Source organism: Callionymus lyra, chromosome 6, assembly GCF_982586985.1.
Source record: "Callionymus lyra chromosome 6, fCalLyr1.hap1.1, whole genome shotgun sequence".
NCBI classification, from domain to species: domain Eukaryota; kingdom Metazoa; phylum Chordata; class Actinopteri; order Syngnathiformes; family Callionymidae; genus Callionymus; species Callionymus lyra.
In genome coordinates, this window is record NC_141823.1 from 29473089 (window position 1) to 29489590 (window position 16502).

The 16502-nt window shown below is 36.8% G+C and overlaps 1 protein-coding gene across 1 annotated transcript; it reads left to right on the forward strand.

Annotated features, from left to right (window-relative positions):
- Window positions 1–2078: 2078 nt before the first annotated feature.
- Window positions 2079–16444, forward strand: plcd3b (phospholipase C, delta 3b). The gene is made up of 16 exons (XM_087794643.1): window positions 2079–2255; window positions 5801–5856; window positions 5928–6039; window positions 8637–8865; window positions 8946–9075; window positions 9846–10071; window positions 10172–10373; window positions 11231–11375; window positions 11567–11719; window positions 12038–12187; window positions 12298–12451; window positions 12508–12624; window positions 13084–13262; window positions 13833–13968; window positions 14208–14357; window positions 14430–16444. The coding sequence occupies exons 1-16, from the start codon at window positions 2165–2167 to the stop codon at window positions 14564–14566; spliced, it is 2367 nt and encodes a 788-aa protein (XP_087650769.1). The 5' UTR covers window positions 2079–2164; the 3' UTR covers window positions 14567–16444.
- The last annotated feature ends 58 nt before the right edge of the window (window positions 16445–16502 follow it).

Here is a 16502-nt window from a genome sequence, read left to right on the forward strand (position 1 = left end):
TCATGTGGCCCTCATGTGGCCCGTCATGAGGTTGTATTTTTTTCCACTGGTCATTACTTGTCTCTATTGACTATAAGGTTTTTTTTTGGAATTTTGTCCTCGGCTTTTCTCGTTTTTGTAATTACTATTATTATTTTTATTTCTATTTTTTTTTTTTAATAAAATGATGTAAAAAAAATATAAAATACAACAGAATAATTATTTGAGCATATTAAGCTAAATTATTTTCTAAAAAAAATACGGCTGTACAGTCAAGGGGTGCTGAACAATATGAGGCAGGTTTTTTATTTTACATTATCAAAAGATATATTCATAGAGGTAAAAACAGGCACTAATCTTTTGCAGAAGCAAAGCCAATCCAACCCACCCATCAAATCATCAACTAAATCTAAATCTGTGATTGCCGTCAGTATAATAAGGGAACAGTCTATAATTCACCTGCAGACAGTACATCATGTTTATGACTTGAATCAAATCATCATCATGACCTCGTTTCTGTTGACCATATAATCACCACTGCCATCTATCAGTGATCCTGTCACAGGCTCCTCATCACTGGACCGTTTACAGTGAGCTGGACCACATGGATTAGCGTGTCTCTTAGGTGAAATTGGGGAAGTCTGAGTTTCATGTGTTCGAAGTATTGTCTATGTCTCTTTTGCTATGTTTAAGGAAACCACAAAACAGACAGGGAGTACACAAAAGCTCTTCACAATGACAGTGCAGACTCAATTTAAACAACACAACTCTTGAGACTGTAAGAGAGTTGAATTGAAGGAAGTTTTTAATTAAAAAAAACCCTCTGTCGTAGATTACAGTGGAGCATCTGGCAGCTGCTTTCATCTGTTCGAGGATGATAAATATATGATAGTAGCGCTGTAGTAGAAAGTCTACTTACTCCTTTAAGAAACATCTTAAGACATTTCTATTTGTTCAGGCTTTTCCTTGATTTTCTGGAACTCCTGTGTTGTTCTCAGTATGATCTTTAAAGTATATACTTTTTTGAGTATTGTTTTGATTGTTAAAGCGCTTTGTGACCCTGGTCTGGAAAAGCGCTATATAAATAAATATTACTTACTTACTTACTTACTTACTATTGTTAATCTTAAAGCTTTTGCAGTAGGTGCTAGTTAAATTGGTTACTTAAAAATACATAATGTCAATGAATACCTTTTAAACTAAAATCATCATTAGGTGGTTTTAGGGACGTTGTTGGGTTTAATCTTAAAATTGTTCCAAACAGGAAGTTGAGTACAAAATAAAAGCATGTCACAGAAAAATCATGCTACACAGTACCTGATCCTGATAAAAGAACAACAAAGGTCTCACTGACAAAATATTTGAATCTCGACTTGAAAAACATTATATTTTCGTTATGTTGCTATAGGACTTTACCTTCACCTTTTTAGGTGCTTCAGGAGCAGGTAAATTATTATCAGCAGTTGTTTAAGTGTGTTTGAATAAGTGTGTTTTAATGGAACAAGGTGATAAAGGTCTTATTGGATTATTTATTATTTTATTAAAGTTAATTTGGTAAATAACTTTCTGGAAAAAATGTATTTAAAAGGAATATTTTGCAGAGAAACATTTCAATTTTACACAATTCATTAGTATTTACCATATAAGGGCAAAGTGCAGCCTGTTGGCCACATGTGGCCCTTTGATGTATTTATGTGGCCCTCATGAGGTCAGACTCTGAGGAGTGGAAGAACATGCAGAAAATGTTTCTGACCATGACAGCTAACCATTTTATTTAGTATTCATAATTGTAATAACTCTAAATATACAAGTTTTATCCTATGACTTTACATCAGGTTTTTTTTATGGTTATAAAATAGAGGTTATTTTATATCGATGTTTTTTTTATTCACTTAAACTCATATTTAACTTATACGATCTTCTTTTTTTTAAAGTTATTCCATCATATTTTTTCAAATTGCGTATCATTACTTCAGATGCGTCTTATTATGAAAGTCTGGACCGGATGTCTCCAGCCTGTGACGTCTTTATGTTTTAGTAAATCCCATCTGGGTCTGGTGACATCAGCAGACGGATAAAAGAAGGCTCTTGAGGAGACGGAGGAGGCAGAAGTGTGTCCTCCTCATCCTGCTGGATTAACTGAGAGCGGAGGGAAGAGACAGTCTCAGCCGGACCTCTGCGCATCATGCTGGGCAACAGAAAGAAAGCAGCCTCCTCGCAGAAGAATGGAGCCGGGACGTCCGAATCCAAGGCCATTGATCCCTTGAGAAATCTGGGTAAGTGTTTTGTTATTACTGTGTTATTTTTGGGGAGGATCCGGCAAATATTCCCGAGCATAAGCCACGAGATAAATGGAGCATGAAGTATCATGAGAACCGTTATCAGCGCTGACTTCACATGTGACCTCTTCTTGGAAGGATTATCACTCACACATTTGTGAACATGCTGTCATGGACTCCACTGTTGGGGAACTACCTTTGTAACACATGTTTGAACAACTATAATGATGTTATACGTGTGCGTTACACGTGCATTTACCTCCATAACAGAAATACATTTAATTTTAGCACCAGGGAAGGAAACAGAAAACAATTATTAACACGTTTACCCTTCATCTTATATTATTATTTCTAGTAATACATGTTCACAGAGAACTAGGACCTGGTGACCAGAAGTCAAGGGTTAAGTTAAAGAGAATGAGAATTATGGAGGATAAATAAATAACCCATTTTGGGTCTCTGAATGACTAACTTATTATTAATGATTGACGATTCAATATTTATTTAAAAATGCAATTATTGTACTCACTATCTTAACACACTGCATGTTATACAGTATATATTTTAATTGAATTATGCTCAAATATTGAGAACTTTGGGATATTGTCCATAGGTATGAGAGTGTGTGTGAATGGTTGTCTGTCTTTGTGTGCCCTGCGACAGACTGGCGTCCTGTCCAGGGTGCCCCCTGCCTCTCGCCCTATGATACTGGGATAGGCTCCAGACTCCCCGCACCCCGGTAAGGGATAAAGCGGTAGTCAATGAATGAAGGAATGAATAAGATTATATGCAACATGTTTTATATAACACTGCAGTACATTTTATATTTACCAGAATTCAGGATGTGTAACACTTGTTGTGCAATTACAAACAATTTACTTAAAAAGAAGAATGATGGTGTTAAGAATTATAACATTTAATGAAGAAATTATTCAATTACCCTGTTCTAATTAAATTAAACTGACTGATCCTTTGTGCTTCATTGATGATTAAGTTTTACACTATTTTACCTAACCATGAACATTTTTTAAGTTTTGGATATATGATCATGGATCATCTGATGCTTGAGTTGTGGGTCGCCACACATAGCACCACAGATGTAGCTTGTAAATGCTAGTCTGACACGTCCTCCCTCTGGCTGTGTCTGAATTTAGACATTTCTGTTGAGAGTAAAAAGTAAACATTGAGCAGCTGGTTCCTCCAGATTTTCACTTAAAATGTTTTTATTAGAACATGGTGCTTTCAAAGTGACCTGTAAGAACAGTCTAATTTGCTTTTATTTGCAGTTCCTAAACGGTTAGGATGATTTAACTAAGAATTGTTGACCTAAAATCACAGAAAATGTCATAAACACATTACATATCTTGCTGTAATTGCTTTTTCATGAGAAGTCCAGTGAATTTTTAACAATGTTTCACAAAAAAAGACCTCCCAGTACAGTATCCTCCCATCTCTGTCTGGCCTCTCATCATTCGCCCCTCCCTCCACTTATCTTATTTCATTAGACCTCCCGAAATGGTCTCCACTAACCATGATTACTGATGGCTTTCCAGAGAAACTGAAGCGCGAGTGTGGTCTTCATCCTGCATGTCAGGGTTCGCTTTCATAAAACCTCTTGAAGGACCACAAGAGACAGAAGAAGAAGAAGAAGGGATGGACGCAACCATTTAGCAGAACTTGAACATAAAAAGCTCTTAAAACAAAACAGCTGCTCTTGGTTTCAACATGTAATTCTATCCATGTATTCCATTAATAGTATCCAGTCAGGTCCGCTTTGTGTGCAGACTTGGTAGATAGGTCATCTGAAAAGGTTGTTGGTTTACAGAACTAAGTAGTGACTTATTTTCTCGGCTTCAGCCAATGGGACAGAATCTTTTATTTATTTACAAACACACCTTCAACTGCTCACCAAGTGGTTCCTCCCACCTGAATCACACCATACATCTTTCCTTCTGGGCCACAGAGAGTGCTCTGTTGTACCTGCTGACACAGCGGTCCAAACCAACGGACCAACTCCACCTTGTTTTTGCAGGAACTCAGCCACAAAGTTGCAGGCCAGTGACCACCCTCACTTCCAAGTTATGCAAGACTAAACTTTGATAAGGAAGCTGCAGAGCTTTTAGCTTCTATTTCTATCCCGGAGATTACATTCCACACTCGGTGAGGGTCCAGCTCGCTCTGGACTTTCAGTGATGAGTTCAAACTGAAGACAACAACAAATGCTTATGTTTGCGAGAATAAGCATGTTTGTTATCTTGTTTTGTTTTCTAACAAAAATCATCAATGCTTGATTAAACTCAAAACTGTTGATGATTTAAGCATCTACGACATACATTACTTGAGCCATTCACCTATTATTGTATAGGTATTTTTAACCTTTTAAGGTGAAATGAAAGGTAGTTAAAGTACATTTAAAGGTAAAATATGTATCATGAAAGAACCTTTTTTTTTCATTTGAAATACGTAGATTCAGACATTATATCCAAAATGACTACATTCACTTTATTCCTCCTGACTATGTAGTCAGTTCGACCAATCCTCAGTTTTTCTGGCATACCCTGTATAATCCAGCACATTTACACATCCTGAAATAGATTTAAAGCTGTCCCAAATATTCTTCCCTGTATTACATGGCTTCAAATCTTCTTTTAGTTTTTGTTTAATTCACAATATTGTTAAGTTTTTGTTACTATACATTTTTAGCCAATCATCTTTTCGTAAATAATTTCAATAAAGAAAAACATTCTTACATAAGAGTTAAGTGTAAGATTTCTCATCAAACTTCCCATTCATATGATATTTATGTATATATGTATATATTTTATTGCTCATAGGCCTGTATAATAATCATGATATGGGACTCGAATGGATATCATTTTGACATTTTATTTGCTTTATATCAAGCCATGGTATTTGTCAAACTAGCCAAAGGTAAATGTACATGACTTATTTTTATAAAGTCACTTAAAATATTGCTTTTTCCTACTTCTCTTGTGATACAACAGATCAGACTCATGCAAACGGCTCAGTATGTAGGTCAAGCGATGATGATGATGGTGATGTGTGTTCTGGCTGGATTAACGTGAAACAATGTTCATTTAAACAATGAAGGCTCAAGTCAGGTGATCTGTTATGAGCCGCATTTCAGTGAAAAGGTCAGTAAATGTCAGGAGAGTTTTACGTGCAAATATGTATACAAAATAAACAAAATCATTGTTTGTTGTTAAACATCCTTGACCTAAAGTAATTTATCAGGTCACTTGTATCACTTTAAATGAATCTGTTAATAGATGCATTTGTAGTTGGGGGAGAATTGACTGAAATAAAAGTTAAAATAAAATACAATTAGCATAGCATAATCTATTTTAAACTAAGATCTTTAAAACATTCATAAAATAAATATTTTAGAATAGTTTTTTTTTATATTCAATCTAAAGGAGGACCTTTTTGTAACCTGGAAAGTCCTTCGCAGTTCATGCTTGTGCTTATGGGTAGAATGATGATGATAAGTTGTATCACTGCATCCTCTCGACTCCCTCCAGGGGTTCAAGACGATGAGGACGTGAAGAGGATGTTACAGGGCTCCAACATGATCAAGGTAAGTGTCAATAGAGACACCAGTTCGAACGGTCTTGAGACATTTTCTAAACGTTGGTCTCTGGTCTGAAGGTCCGCTCTCCTCGCTGGCAGAAGCGACGGACCCTGAAGCTGCTGCAGGACGGCGTCACAGTCTGGTGTCAGTCGCACAAGACGTCCAGCCGGGCCAAAGAGCTGCAGTCCTGTAAGTGAGAAGGATCAGGAGAGGAGTTCAAAATGAAGAAGGAAATAGTATTATTGATGCTATAATAAATTGTATAAGATCTGTCCATTTCTGGTTGCGGAGAAAGTACGGAGCCTCAAGTTTCTTTGCTTTTAATTCATAATGATATTGATATTCTTTTATGAATTCCTACCCCCCGATATCTAAACATTTGGATTTTTAAAAATTAAATTGACTCATCATTTTAGTTTTTGTTTGTCATACAAAATAGAGAAGGTATTCTGGAGGATATTATAAAAATATACAAGATGTAGTTATTAAGAAATCTAAAGAATAATGGCAAACATTAAGAAACAGAACACATTTTTGCATCAATTGAATAAGTCATTCAAAAAGAAAAATAAATTGTCAAAGAGTTTAGTCTTGCAAAAGTTGCCAAATGTTGATAAATGTAAAAAAAAAAAGAGAAAAGATTTAAACAGCAGGTTACTGTCGTCTCAGCCTCCTCCCTTCTTGTCTCAGCCTTGCTCTGGCCTTCATGTAGCCAGATGTGAGAGAACATCTGAGATGATGTTCGGCTTTATTTAGACACATGTTCTGCAGCCGTCGAAACATCTATACTTATTGACTTTAAGTGCTACCCAGACCAGCACATGGACGCGAACAACCTCTGCTCCTGGACTATCCGGGGGTCACACACAGCGCCTGATTACAGAGCTCGTCTATTTCCATCGTCGGAGAGCGGCCGCTCCTGCTGCAATCCAAACACGCCGATTATAGGACGTGATGTTGCGGTGGGAGTCGGTCCTGCTGCCGCGGTCGGGAACCATATGGTTACACACACACACACGCAGCTCAACAATTAAGTTCAGCTCACAAGATCTCAGTCCCCACAAGAAGAGAGTTTGATGTGATGTGGCAGCGTTTGGGATCAACTTTCCATGTTTTAGTGTGTGTGTATCCATTTTTACTTTCATTTCTTGGTGGAAAAAAGAGAGAGGCTGATAAAGTTTTAAAATGATTTAAAGAATGAATAATGTTGAATGACGAACATTGATAATCTATGTTTAATTCTATTTATTTTATTAGAATAATAACTATCAACCTCTGTTTGCCTGAATTCAGCCTTGATCTCTTGGCAACATTAAAGGTATTAAAAAAAGCGAAATGTTGGGTTTTTTACTGTAAGCCAGGATTACACAGAAAGTGCGTCATGGCAGTTTTCATGTTTTTAAACCATTTTTTATACATTAGGAGAAAAATTGGTGTTTGTAAACTGCAATTTAGAGCAGCTTCACTGCTTGAAAACTCTTATTTTATTAAGTATAGTAGTAGTAGATAGTATTAATATCCATAACCATTATAATTATTAAGTAAGTAAGTCATTTATATTATAGCAGAAATAATTCAGCTATGATAAATGATTCAAATATTTCCAGACAAACCTTTAGACAGTAGCTGAAGTCATTACATGAGAAAAGTAGAGCCTGTTTCTGCCGCCTTACCTCCCCTTTAACTCGTGGCTCTCTACACAGTCGCTGACCAATACAATTTCCATCAAATTTCCTTCAACCTCAGTTTTACTGTTATTGTAAGTCTGGTCTGTATAATCAATGACAGCCTTAATCTCTGTTTCTTATCGGAAACCATCCAGCATATAAAATGACTTCAGTTGGACACGTGTGCTTTCAGTGTCTGTTAAATTTGTTGTGTTGTGTTCATTGTATTCTTCTCCCTGATCCTCACATGATCCTATATCAAACACCTGGTCTTTATATATAGCTTCTATTTAGAAGTATTATCAAATATTTCAGTTTTTTTGGTCTTTTTTAGGAATGATTGAATAAACCATATTTTAAAAACTTTTATTCCTAATTGAAGCTATAATTTGCATTTCATCCAACATGGAGGGAGGTTTTTATTTAAACTAGTCCTTTTAAAATGAAAAAAAGAGTGAGATGTGTGATCTGAAATCTTAGCATAAATCTGATCACTGATCAACAATGATGCGTTGGAAGCAGTTGACAAACACAAGTTAACAAATAATCTGCAGGACAGGTTATGTTCTCACTTTACTCTCTGACTAAGTTAGTCTGGTCCAGTGGTCAGCGACTTTTAATGGGTTAATTTATGACTGTTGCCCACGAAATTGCAAAATATTTTAAAACTGATAGGGCAAGCACAGTTTAAATGTTAAATACTATAAAACTATTGTACAAAAATGGAAACAGCGTTTTATTTAGACCAAAACAATATAGAAGAAATAAAAATGGGCTATTTTATGTTTTAAAATACATTTTACAGTACAGGTCTGTTTTAATCTTTAAAATTTCATTTTTAAGGAAAGTTTTCTCTTTTCTATCCAGAAACAATGTATGTAATGTAAAACATTAAACATTAAAAAAAAAGACAAAGAAAGAAACAATTTATATAATTTAAATGTCAGGAACTAACTACCTTTAAACAACAAACTACTTTTTGAAAAAGTAAAATCAATATAAATTAAATATATATTATTTGTTCTTTCTCTTAATATGTCCTCTCTAAACTGCTGGAGGGTGAAGGATCTAGTTAATAATAATAATAATCTCTCATGCTCTGTGTGTCTCTCACTTTAGTCTCTATCATGGAGGTGGAGTGTATCAGGGAGGGATGTCAGTCCGAGACCCTGCGGCAGATTTCCAGTTCAGTACCAGAAGGGCGCTGTCTCACCGTCGTCTTCAAAGGGTCTCGGAAAAGTCTGGATCTCCTCTGTCAGACCCAGGAGGAGGCCCAACACTGGACCCGGGGTATTCGGACGTTGCAGGAGAGGGTGGAGAACATGACCCAGAAGGAGAAACTAGACCAATATCCTTCAAGCTTCCACAACAAGCACACTTTTATTCCTCTACGGTTATCGCTTCTGCTTCCTTAATAATGTTCGTTACCTGGATTCATGCCTACCTGAGCCGGGCCGACCAGAACCACGACGATAAGATGAGCTACGATGAGGTCCAGTCTTTACTGCAAATGATCAACATCGACTTGAGTGACCAGTACGCCCGCAGTCTGTTCCAGGTAGCAACCAATGTTTAACCAACTCTTCTGACAGCTCGATGAGCGGATAAATGACCGAGCACAAGAGTCTCACGTCACTTTAAGGACGTATCGCTTCACTAAATGGTGGTCAAAGAGTGCCACATTGAAGGAGAAGTGGGGGAAAAATGGGGTCAAAGGTCAAACTGAACTGATTATGGTGAAGGAGGTTTGAAAATAAGAGATCAAATATGAGTCTATCATGTGTTTCTCTTGAAATACACACATCATTGAGTAGGAAATCTGGATGTAGGGCAGGGGTGGACATTTTTAAACTCCCCAGGGGCCACAGTATATATAGTGACCAATGTGAGGGGCCGTCGAGGCAGAAGATAGGAGTGGAATGCCAAAATATGATTTAAAAAACATAAACGCAAATTAAAGATAAAGATATAAAGCTATATATCAAGTAAAAGTATCCAATGACATTATATAATAAACCTAAACATTGGATACTGTTAATTTATTTTATTTAAAAACAAATCTCTATTTTTACTTAAATTAGTTTCAGGACCAAACATTCTGAAAGTCCTGAAACTTTAAAAGTTATATTGAGAGTTGAAGTAGTATTATTCATTAAAAAAAAAAAAATTAATAGCCATTTAAATGTAGAAACAGTAAAATTCAATAAATTCAGTCAAAAGGCTGCACTATTCCTCTCTAAATAGTTAGTTATACTTTTTACCTCTTATGTTCCTTGCATTGTTTTAAGTTGACCTCTTCCTAAACTAAGTGTTTGTTCTTCGGCACAGAAATGCGATCGCTCCGCAGACGGACGCCTGGACCACGGTGAGATCGAAGTGTTCTGCAGAGAGCTCCTCCGGAGACCAGAGCTGGACGCCGTGTTCATTCGCTACTCTGCGAACGGCTGTGTGCTGTCGACCATTGATCTGAGGGAGTTTTTAAAGGACCAGGACGAGGACGCCTCACTCACCCACGCTCAGAGCCTCATCCTGACATATGAACTCAACCCGTGGGGTAGGTTGCTTAGCAACAGTGGAATATATATGCATGTTTACGAGGATGGAGGTAACTCATCAAGAATCAAGAATTTGCTTCCTTTTGTCGCCCAATACAGCCCAGAAGAACCAATTCATGACTCCTAATGGCTTCACCATGTATATGCTGTCCAAGGAAAACTGTGTGTTCAAACCAGAACACGCTCGAGTCTACCAGAACATGACACATCCACTGGCAGACTACTTCATCTCCTCGTCCCACAACACCTACCTCACCAAGGACCAGCTGACTGGAGACAGCAGCACCGAGCCTTACATCCGGTCAGGACTATTGGATTTCTAACATACAATAACCTGCTTTATTTGTTTGAACACATATCAAATGACATTTTATACCGACAAAAAAATACAAGCTAGGCCCCGAGTGTAGCAATTTGTTTTGTAAGATGAAGAGTGTAAAACAAAAGTAATTGTCTCAAATGTGTACTTAGATAAATAGATCAACTTTATTTATCCCTCTGGAGGTCTCCTTCAGGGAAATAGTTTTTCCAGCACACAGCCACACAGACGATAGATTCATAAACAAGAACAAAGTGCAATAAAAAGAAAGCGCATGATGATACAATCTAAATCTTTTGGTGTTTGTGACATTTTTCAAAAATGGAAAGAGAAATATCATAGTAAGTTGAATCCATTATGATTAACATAAAATGCCTTCTGTATATTCAAAATAATGTAAAACAAGAACAAAACCACAGCCTTTTTGGGTTAAAAGACCTCAAAACAAGAGAGCATATCAGGGAATTACACCAAATAAACCTCACTTTTATATATGATTAAAAATGCTAAATATGTTTAGAACATCGTAAGCAAGTGACTTTACATCAACTAACGATGTAATTTCTGCAGTCGAGGTCACGGATTGAACAGAATGTTTATTTACCAAACTGTATTTGACTCTAACTGCAACATTGTATTTAATTCTCAAATATCTTTTTTTTTTCATTCTTAACTTTATTATTTCAAACTTTATTATTTCTGATATCATCGTCAACCAAAATCTAATTTGTAAACTACTTTCATAATACACCTAAATCTACTACTATTTCAATCACCTGTGGAAACATGATGCAAAGCATCATAGAAATGACGTTTACAACTTTTACATTTTTTCACAGAGCTCTGAGTCACGGCTGCCGCTGTGTGGAGCTGGACTGCTGGGATGGAGACAAGGGAGAGCCGGTCATATATCATGGCCACACTCTGACCTCTAAAGTGCCATTTAAGGAGGTTATTGGGATAATCAATGAGTACGCTTTCAAGGTTAGTTTGAGACAAAGGTATAGTTGATGTGCTTTGATTTTAAATACGTCATTGTAAGAATATGACTGAATCTTCATTTAAACTTGCAATTGGCAGGTTAAAGTGCTTCACAACTCATGAGTGAATTCAACATGTTTAACACAACATTGGATATTTTAATAGTAAGAACTTTTTATCATGTTCTCTTCCAGGCGTCTCCGTATCCGCTCATCCTGTCCCTGGAGAATCATTGCTCTCCGGAGCAGCAGGCTGTGATGGCTCGACATCTGAGGTCCATTCTAGGAGACAAGTTGCTCACAAAGACGATCAGTGGTCGAGACCCCAAACATTTGCCTTCTCCTGAGGTACAAAAACACTGCAATGGCACTGTTACTGTTACTTGATAAGAGAATCTAAAACAGTTTCAACAAGATCTGTTACTTAAGTACAATTTATTAATAAACGACAGAATAAAATTGAACTTGATGAAAATGTACCAAGTGATGAACAATTGTATCGCAAAAGGGAATCTTTTTTTTGTTGTAATACACTTTATTTTAATGAGATGTTTAAATAAACGTATATTCTAACTTTGTATTTCTGTGCCTGTAAATAAACTTCCTTTATTTCCCATAAAACCAGGTATTTATTCTATTATGAAAGTCTTTTTGTATGTTGTTTAGGATCTGAAGGGAAAGATTCTGGTGAAGGGCAAGAAGGAGTCGGGAGGTGAAGATCTCTCTTCTGGTTCTTCTGAACTGAGCTCGGATGAGGAAGTCAGTCGGGCCGCTAGCAAAAGTGGCAAAAGCAGCAAAAAGAAAGATGAAAAGACGGTTGGTACAAACTACAAATCGTTTTTTAACTTTTGTGAATCTTTGTTAGAATTAAAGCTCAAATAAAACGTGTCAAATAACTTTTATGCCTTCATTTTATCTCACCCCAGACAATTGTGTCCAAGCTGAGTCCAGAGCTGTCGGACCTGGTGGTCTACACCCGCAGTGTGCACTTTAAAGCCTTTGAGCACGCCTCCAAAAGCCCAGCCACTGACATGTCGTCTTTCTCGGAGAGTGACGCGCTCAGATTGGTCAAAGACTCAGGTAGGAAAAGTGCATTCAGTCCACATAAAAATATTCACACAAACTTTCACCTGTAGGGACGCAGTTTGTTCGTCACAACTGCCACCAGCTCAGCAGGATCTACCCCTCAGGCCAGAGGCTGCAGTCCTCCAACTACAACCCTCAGGACATGTGGAACGCAGGCTGTCAGATCGGTGAGGGAGATAGAGACGCAAGCTTTATACAAACATTGTCTTTCCTGGTAACATGCAATGGATGGAGATTCATGAAACAGGCTCAATAGGTGGCGCTCTCAGTGTTTAAATGACGTGATGTTTAAAAAACGGTTCAAACAAAAAGATTATAGAGAAAAGTGCGACATCTAGTGGCTAGTTTCATGAACCCTCATCAGACCACCGCTACTGTGTATGTGAATAATAGATACCTTTAAAATCTATCATATATGGTGTTACATTAATTTATTGAGGATGAGAAAAACAAATGCTATTTTTGTGGACGTTGTTTTATATGCTACGTAGCAGGCTGTAGTATTTTGATCATTGAGATGATGGTCCGAAATGTAATATTCCCTAAATAATACTTTTAAAAATGATGCCTGAAACAAAACAAAAAAAGAGTGTAGACTGATCCGATGTGTCCATTGTTCCTCTCAGTTGCTCTCAACTTTCAAACCCATGGAGAGCAGATGGACCTGAACCAGGGCAAGTTCCTCCAGAACGGTCTGTGCGGCTACATCCTCAAGCCTGCCTTCATGCTCAAGCCTGACACCACCTTCAACCCTGAGAATGTTGGTGGAGGTCCAGCTCACAATCCAGTCCTGCTCACAGTTAGGGTAGGGGGATCAGATGTTTTGGTTGCATCCCTGAATTTGTATTTATATTTGCATGTTCAGCATATTGGTCAAATATTTTAGAAGGTCCTTGGTTTGATCCTAATTTGGATAATATGGCTAAGTTTGACACTTTTCCCTGTTTTTTCTTTGCCGTTCTTGTGATTATTTTTTGCCACTCGAAACTATTGAGATCATTTTTATATTTTAAGTCATTCTCTTTTATAATAAAAGCTATATATATATGTATATATATATATGTTTTATTGGGACAGGTTTATGTATTATTACCTTTTTACTTGTTTTTTGGACCAGTCTTTCTTTCATTTTTCTCATCAAATTTTGCTCTTCTCTCTTTTGGCTTGACGCCCCCTCACAACAGTCACAGCATATAATGTGTACCCTGATGAAATGTAGTTTCCCACCGTTGTCTCAGATCCTTAAAATTCAATGGTTCACTTATGAGCCTCATAGAACAATTTATCTCTTTTCAATCTGAATCTCTCCTGGTGTTAGTACCTACTTTCAGTACTTTCTTTTAAAAGACTCATCAATCTCTGTCGCGGTTCTCAGGTTATTTCAGCTCAGCAGCTGCCTAAACCAGCCTGGGACAAGCCAACCTCCATAGTCGACCCTCAGGTGTGGGTGGAGGTCCACGGTGTTCCCATCGACAACAACAAGAAGAAAACCAATCATGTGGACAACAATGGTGAACGTCTTATATTTATTATTTTGTACGACAGTAGTATGAATCATAACTTGTGATTTTCTTTTTCAATATAAGTGCTTTACTTTTCTTTTAAAACAAATTGTTTGAAGTGTAAAATTAATATCTAATTTAAACAAGGTTCAATATGTGGTTTTTCAGGTAAATTCAAAATAGAACTTACAATATAGAATAATCAAAATCAATAACCAGAAACTATTTTAATATTGCCGCTCTCCCAGGCTTTAACCCGCGTTGGGACAGCACCTTCAACTTCACAGTCCATGCTCCTGACCTGGCTCTAGTGCGCTTCATGGTGGAGGACCACGACTACACGTCCAGTAACGACTTCTTAGGACAATACACGCTGCCTTTCACCAGCCTGCGCACAGGTGAGCAGGTTTCTGTTCAAAACTGTGACCCGTCATTCAAACGCAGCTCCTTAACCGTGTCTTCCTCTGCAGGATATCGCCATGTTCGCTTGCTCAAGATGGATGGATCCAGTCTGTCTCCCTCCTCTCTCTTCTTCCACATTAAAATCAGCCCTTGTCAGAGCAGTCCGTCCAAACATTCTGCTAAATCGCCATCTTTAAATCCATAATGAACTATAAGGTACCGTCATGAACAGAAACGTTTGACCTCATTGTTGCAATCGTGCTCTGACAATATCAGTTACTGTGTCTTAAGAGACAATGATCCAAGTCTCTAACTTTCTCAGGCCATCTGATAGATCACATTTCTAACACTAATTTGAGTTTTTCCAGTACTTAATACATTCTCTGTTGGTTTAATGTAGCACTTTAAACGGTATTTCAAGGATTTTTATCTTGGCATTTTAAACCAAATATTTAGTCTATTAACTTAACTTGTAACTCAGATTTAGTCTATAAAGAAATAAGTATTTTTAATCTGTGTGTTATTGGCTACAGTGTACACCTAGACATGGTTTTATTCAATTTTCTCATCATTGTACAAAATATTGTATGTTAAAAAAAACGCTCAGTGACGCATTTGGAATCAAAATTCATACATTGCCACATCTGAAACATCTGTCTCTCTACATGTGAGACATAAAACAAAAGCTTTCTCATATCTTTGATATGTGATCCAGACATCGGAGTGGTGGCAACATTCACTTGTAATACTCACTTGTTCAGTGTCAATTATAGAATAGTGGAATACTCTGTAGATGGAAAAATAATGATTACTAAAAAGGCTAATATAGTGTAATTGCATGCGTCTTCTTATCATTCTAACAATTGTGTCAATCAAATTGGAGAAGATTGGATCTTTTCGCCACAGTGTTTGTCAAAACAGGGTGAAAGCTCTCCTAGTGTAGCATTGGTGTAGCTGCATAATAATAAATCTTCAGTTTTGCTGATGCCGATCATTTTTCTCTATGTATATATATTTAAAATCAAGACAAAGGTTCTTGTTGTGTTTATGGTTTTATCTTCCTAGTAACTTAAAAAGGTCATCCCGCACTTTACACAATGCAATATGGTAGCCACATAGACACTTGCTGTTTCCGATGGCTTCTGGTGTTACAGTGATATGTTATAGGTTGAAGATACGTCCAAGCGAGCATGTAATAACTATGTAATATACATTATATTCATTTCAAAGGCATCTTAGGAAGAAGTATTTAAAGAATAATGTGTTTTTTTAATGACCAATATGACTCGTACCAGGTTGGAAGACCGCATGTGCTTGGATGTTCTGATATACAAGCGACTGAAACAAATGAAACCAACCAGCCTAGTTGAGCAAAGATGTTTACTAATGTTGCCAAAGCTGATACAAATCATTTCATGAGACCCTGTTATGTTGACATTTTTTTTTTCATTGTTAATACAAAGTGTTTGTTCAGTATTATGTTAACACTGATATCGAATTCTTGCCTGTCTGAGCAGTGCTGTTCACGCTCTTGGCTGTAAAACCATCCCAGTGTTTAAAAATGTAGCTTAGACTTCTGTCGTTTCTATGGTTAGCTGTTTTATTTACATATATTTTATCGTAAAACACTTGAAAATCGTTTGACTATCCACAGTTTGTTTCTATTTAAATATGAAAATGCCTTAAACAGTAGTTAGAGCTTTAGATGCTGCATAGATGCTAAATTATTGTGTTGTTTAAAAATCCCACATCAGTGTTAAAACACTTTATTACATTTTTCTAAAGAAGGGATATATTTTATTTTATTTATGGTTATATTTAATACAGTTACAAGTTGTTTGCAAACATGACAAAAGTTGTGATATCATTGAAATATTGGTGTGTTTTTTTACAAACAGCCGTATCCAGATGAATACCTTGTATGGTTTCATAAACTACTGTGAGTCATGCATTGGTTACACTCACAGGTTACATTGTACCTATAACTGCTGTCATAAATTCTAATTTGTACATGTCAGTGTATTAAAATCAGGATGCTGTAAATGTTTTCTTAGTATTGGAATGCTTTATGTCTGCTATTTAAGATTAGAAAAGCAATAAACATGTTCTGCTACATCACTCGTTTAGTGTCGTTTTTAGGA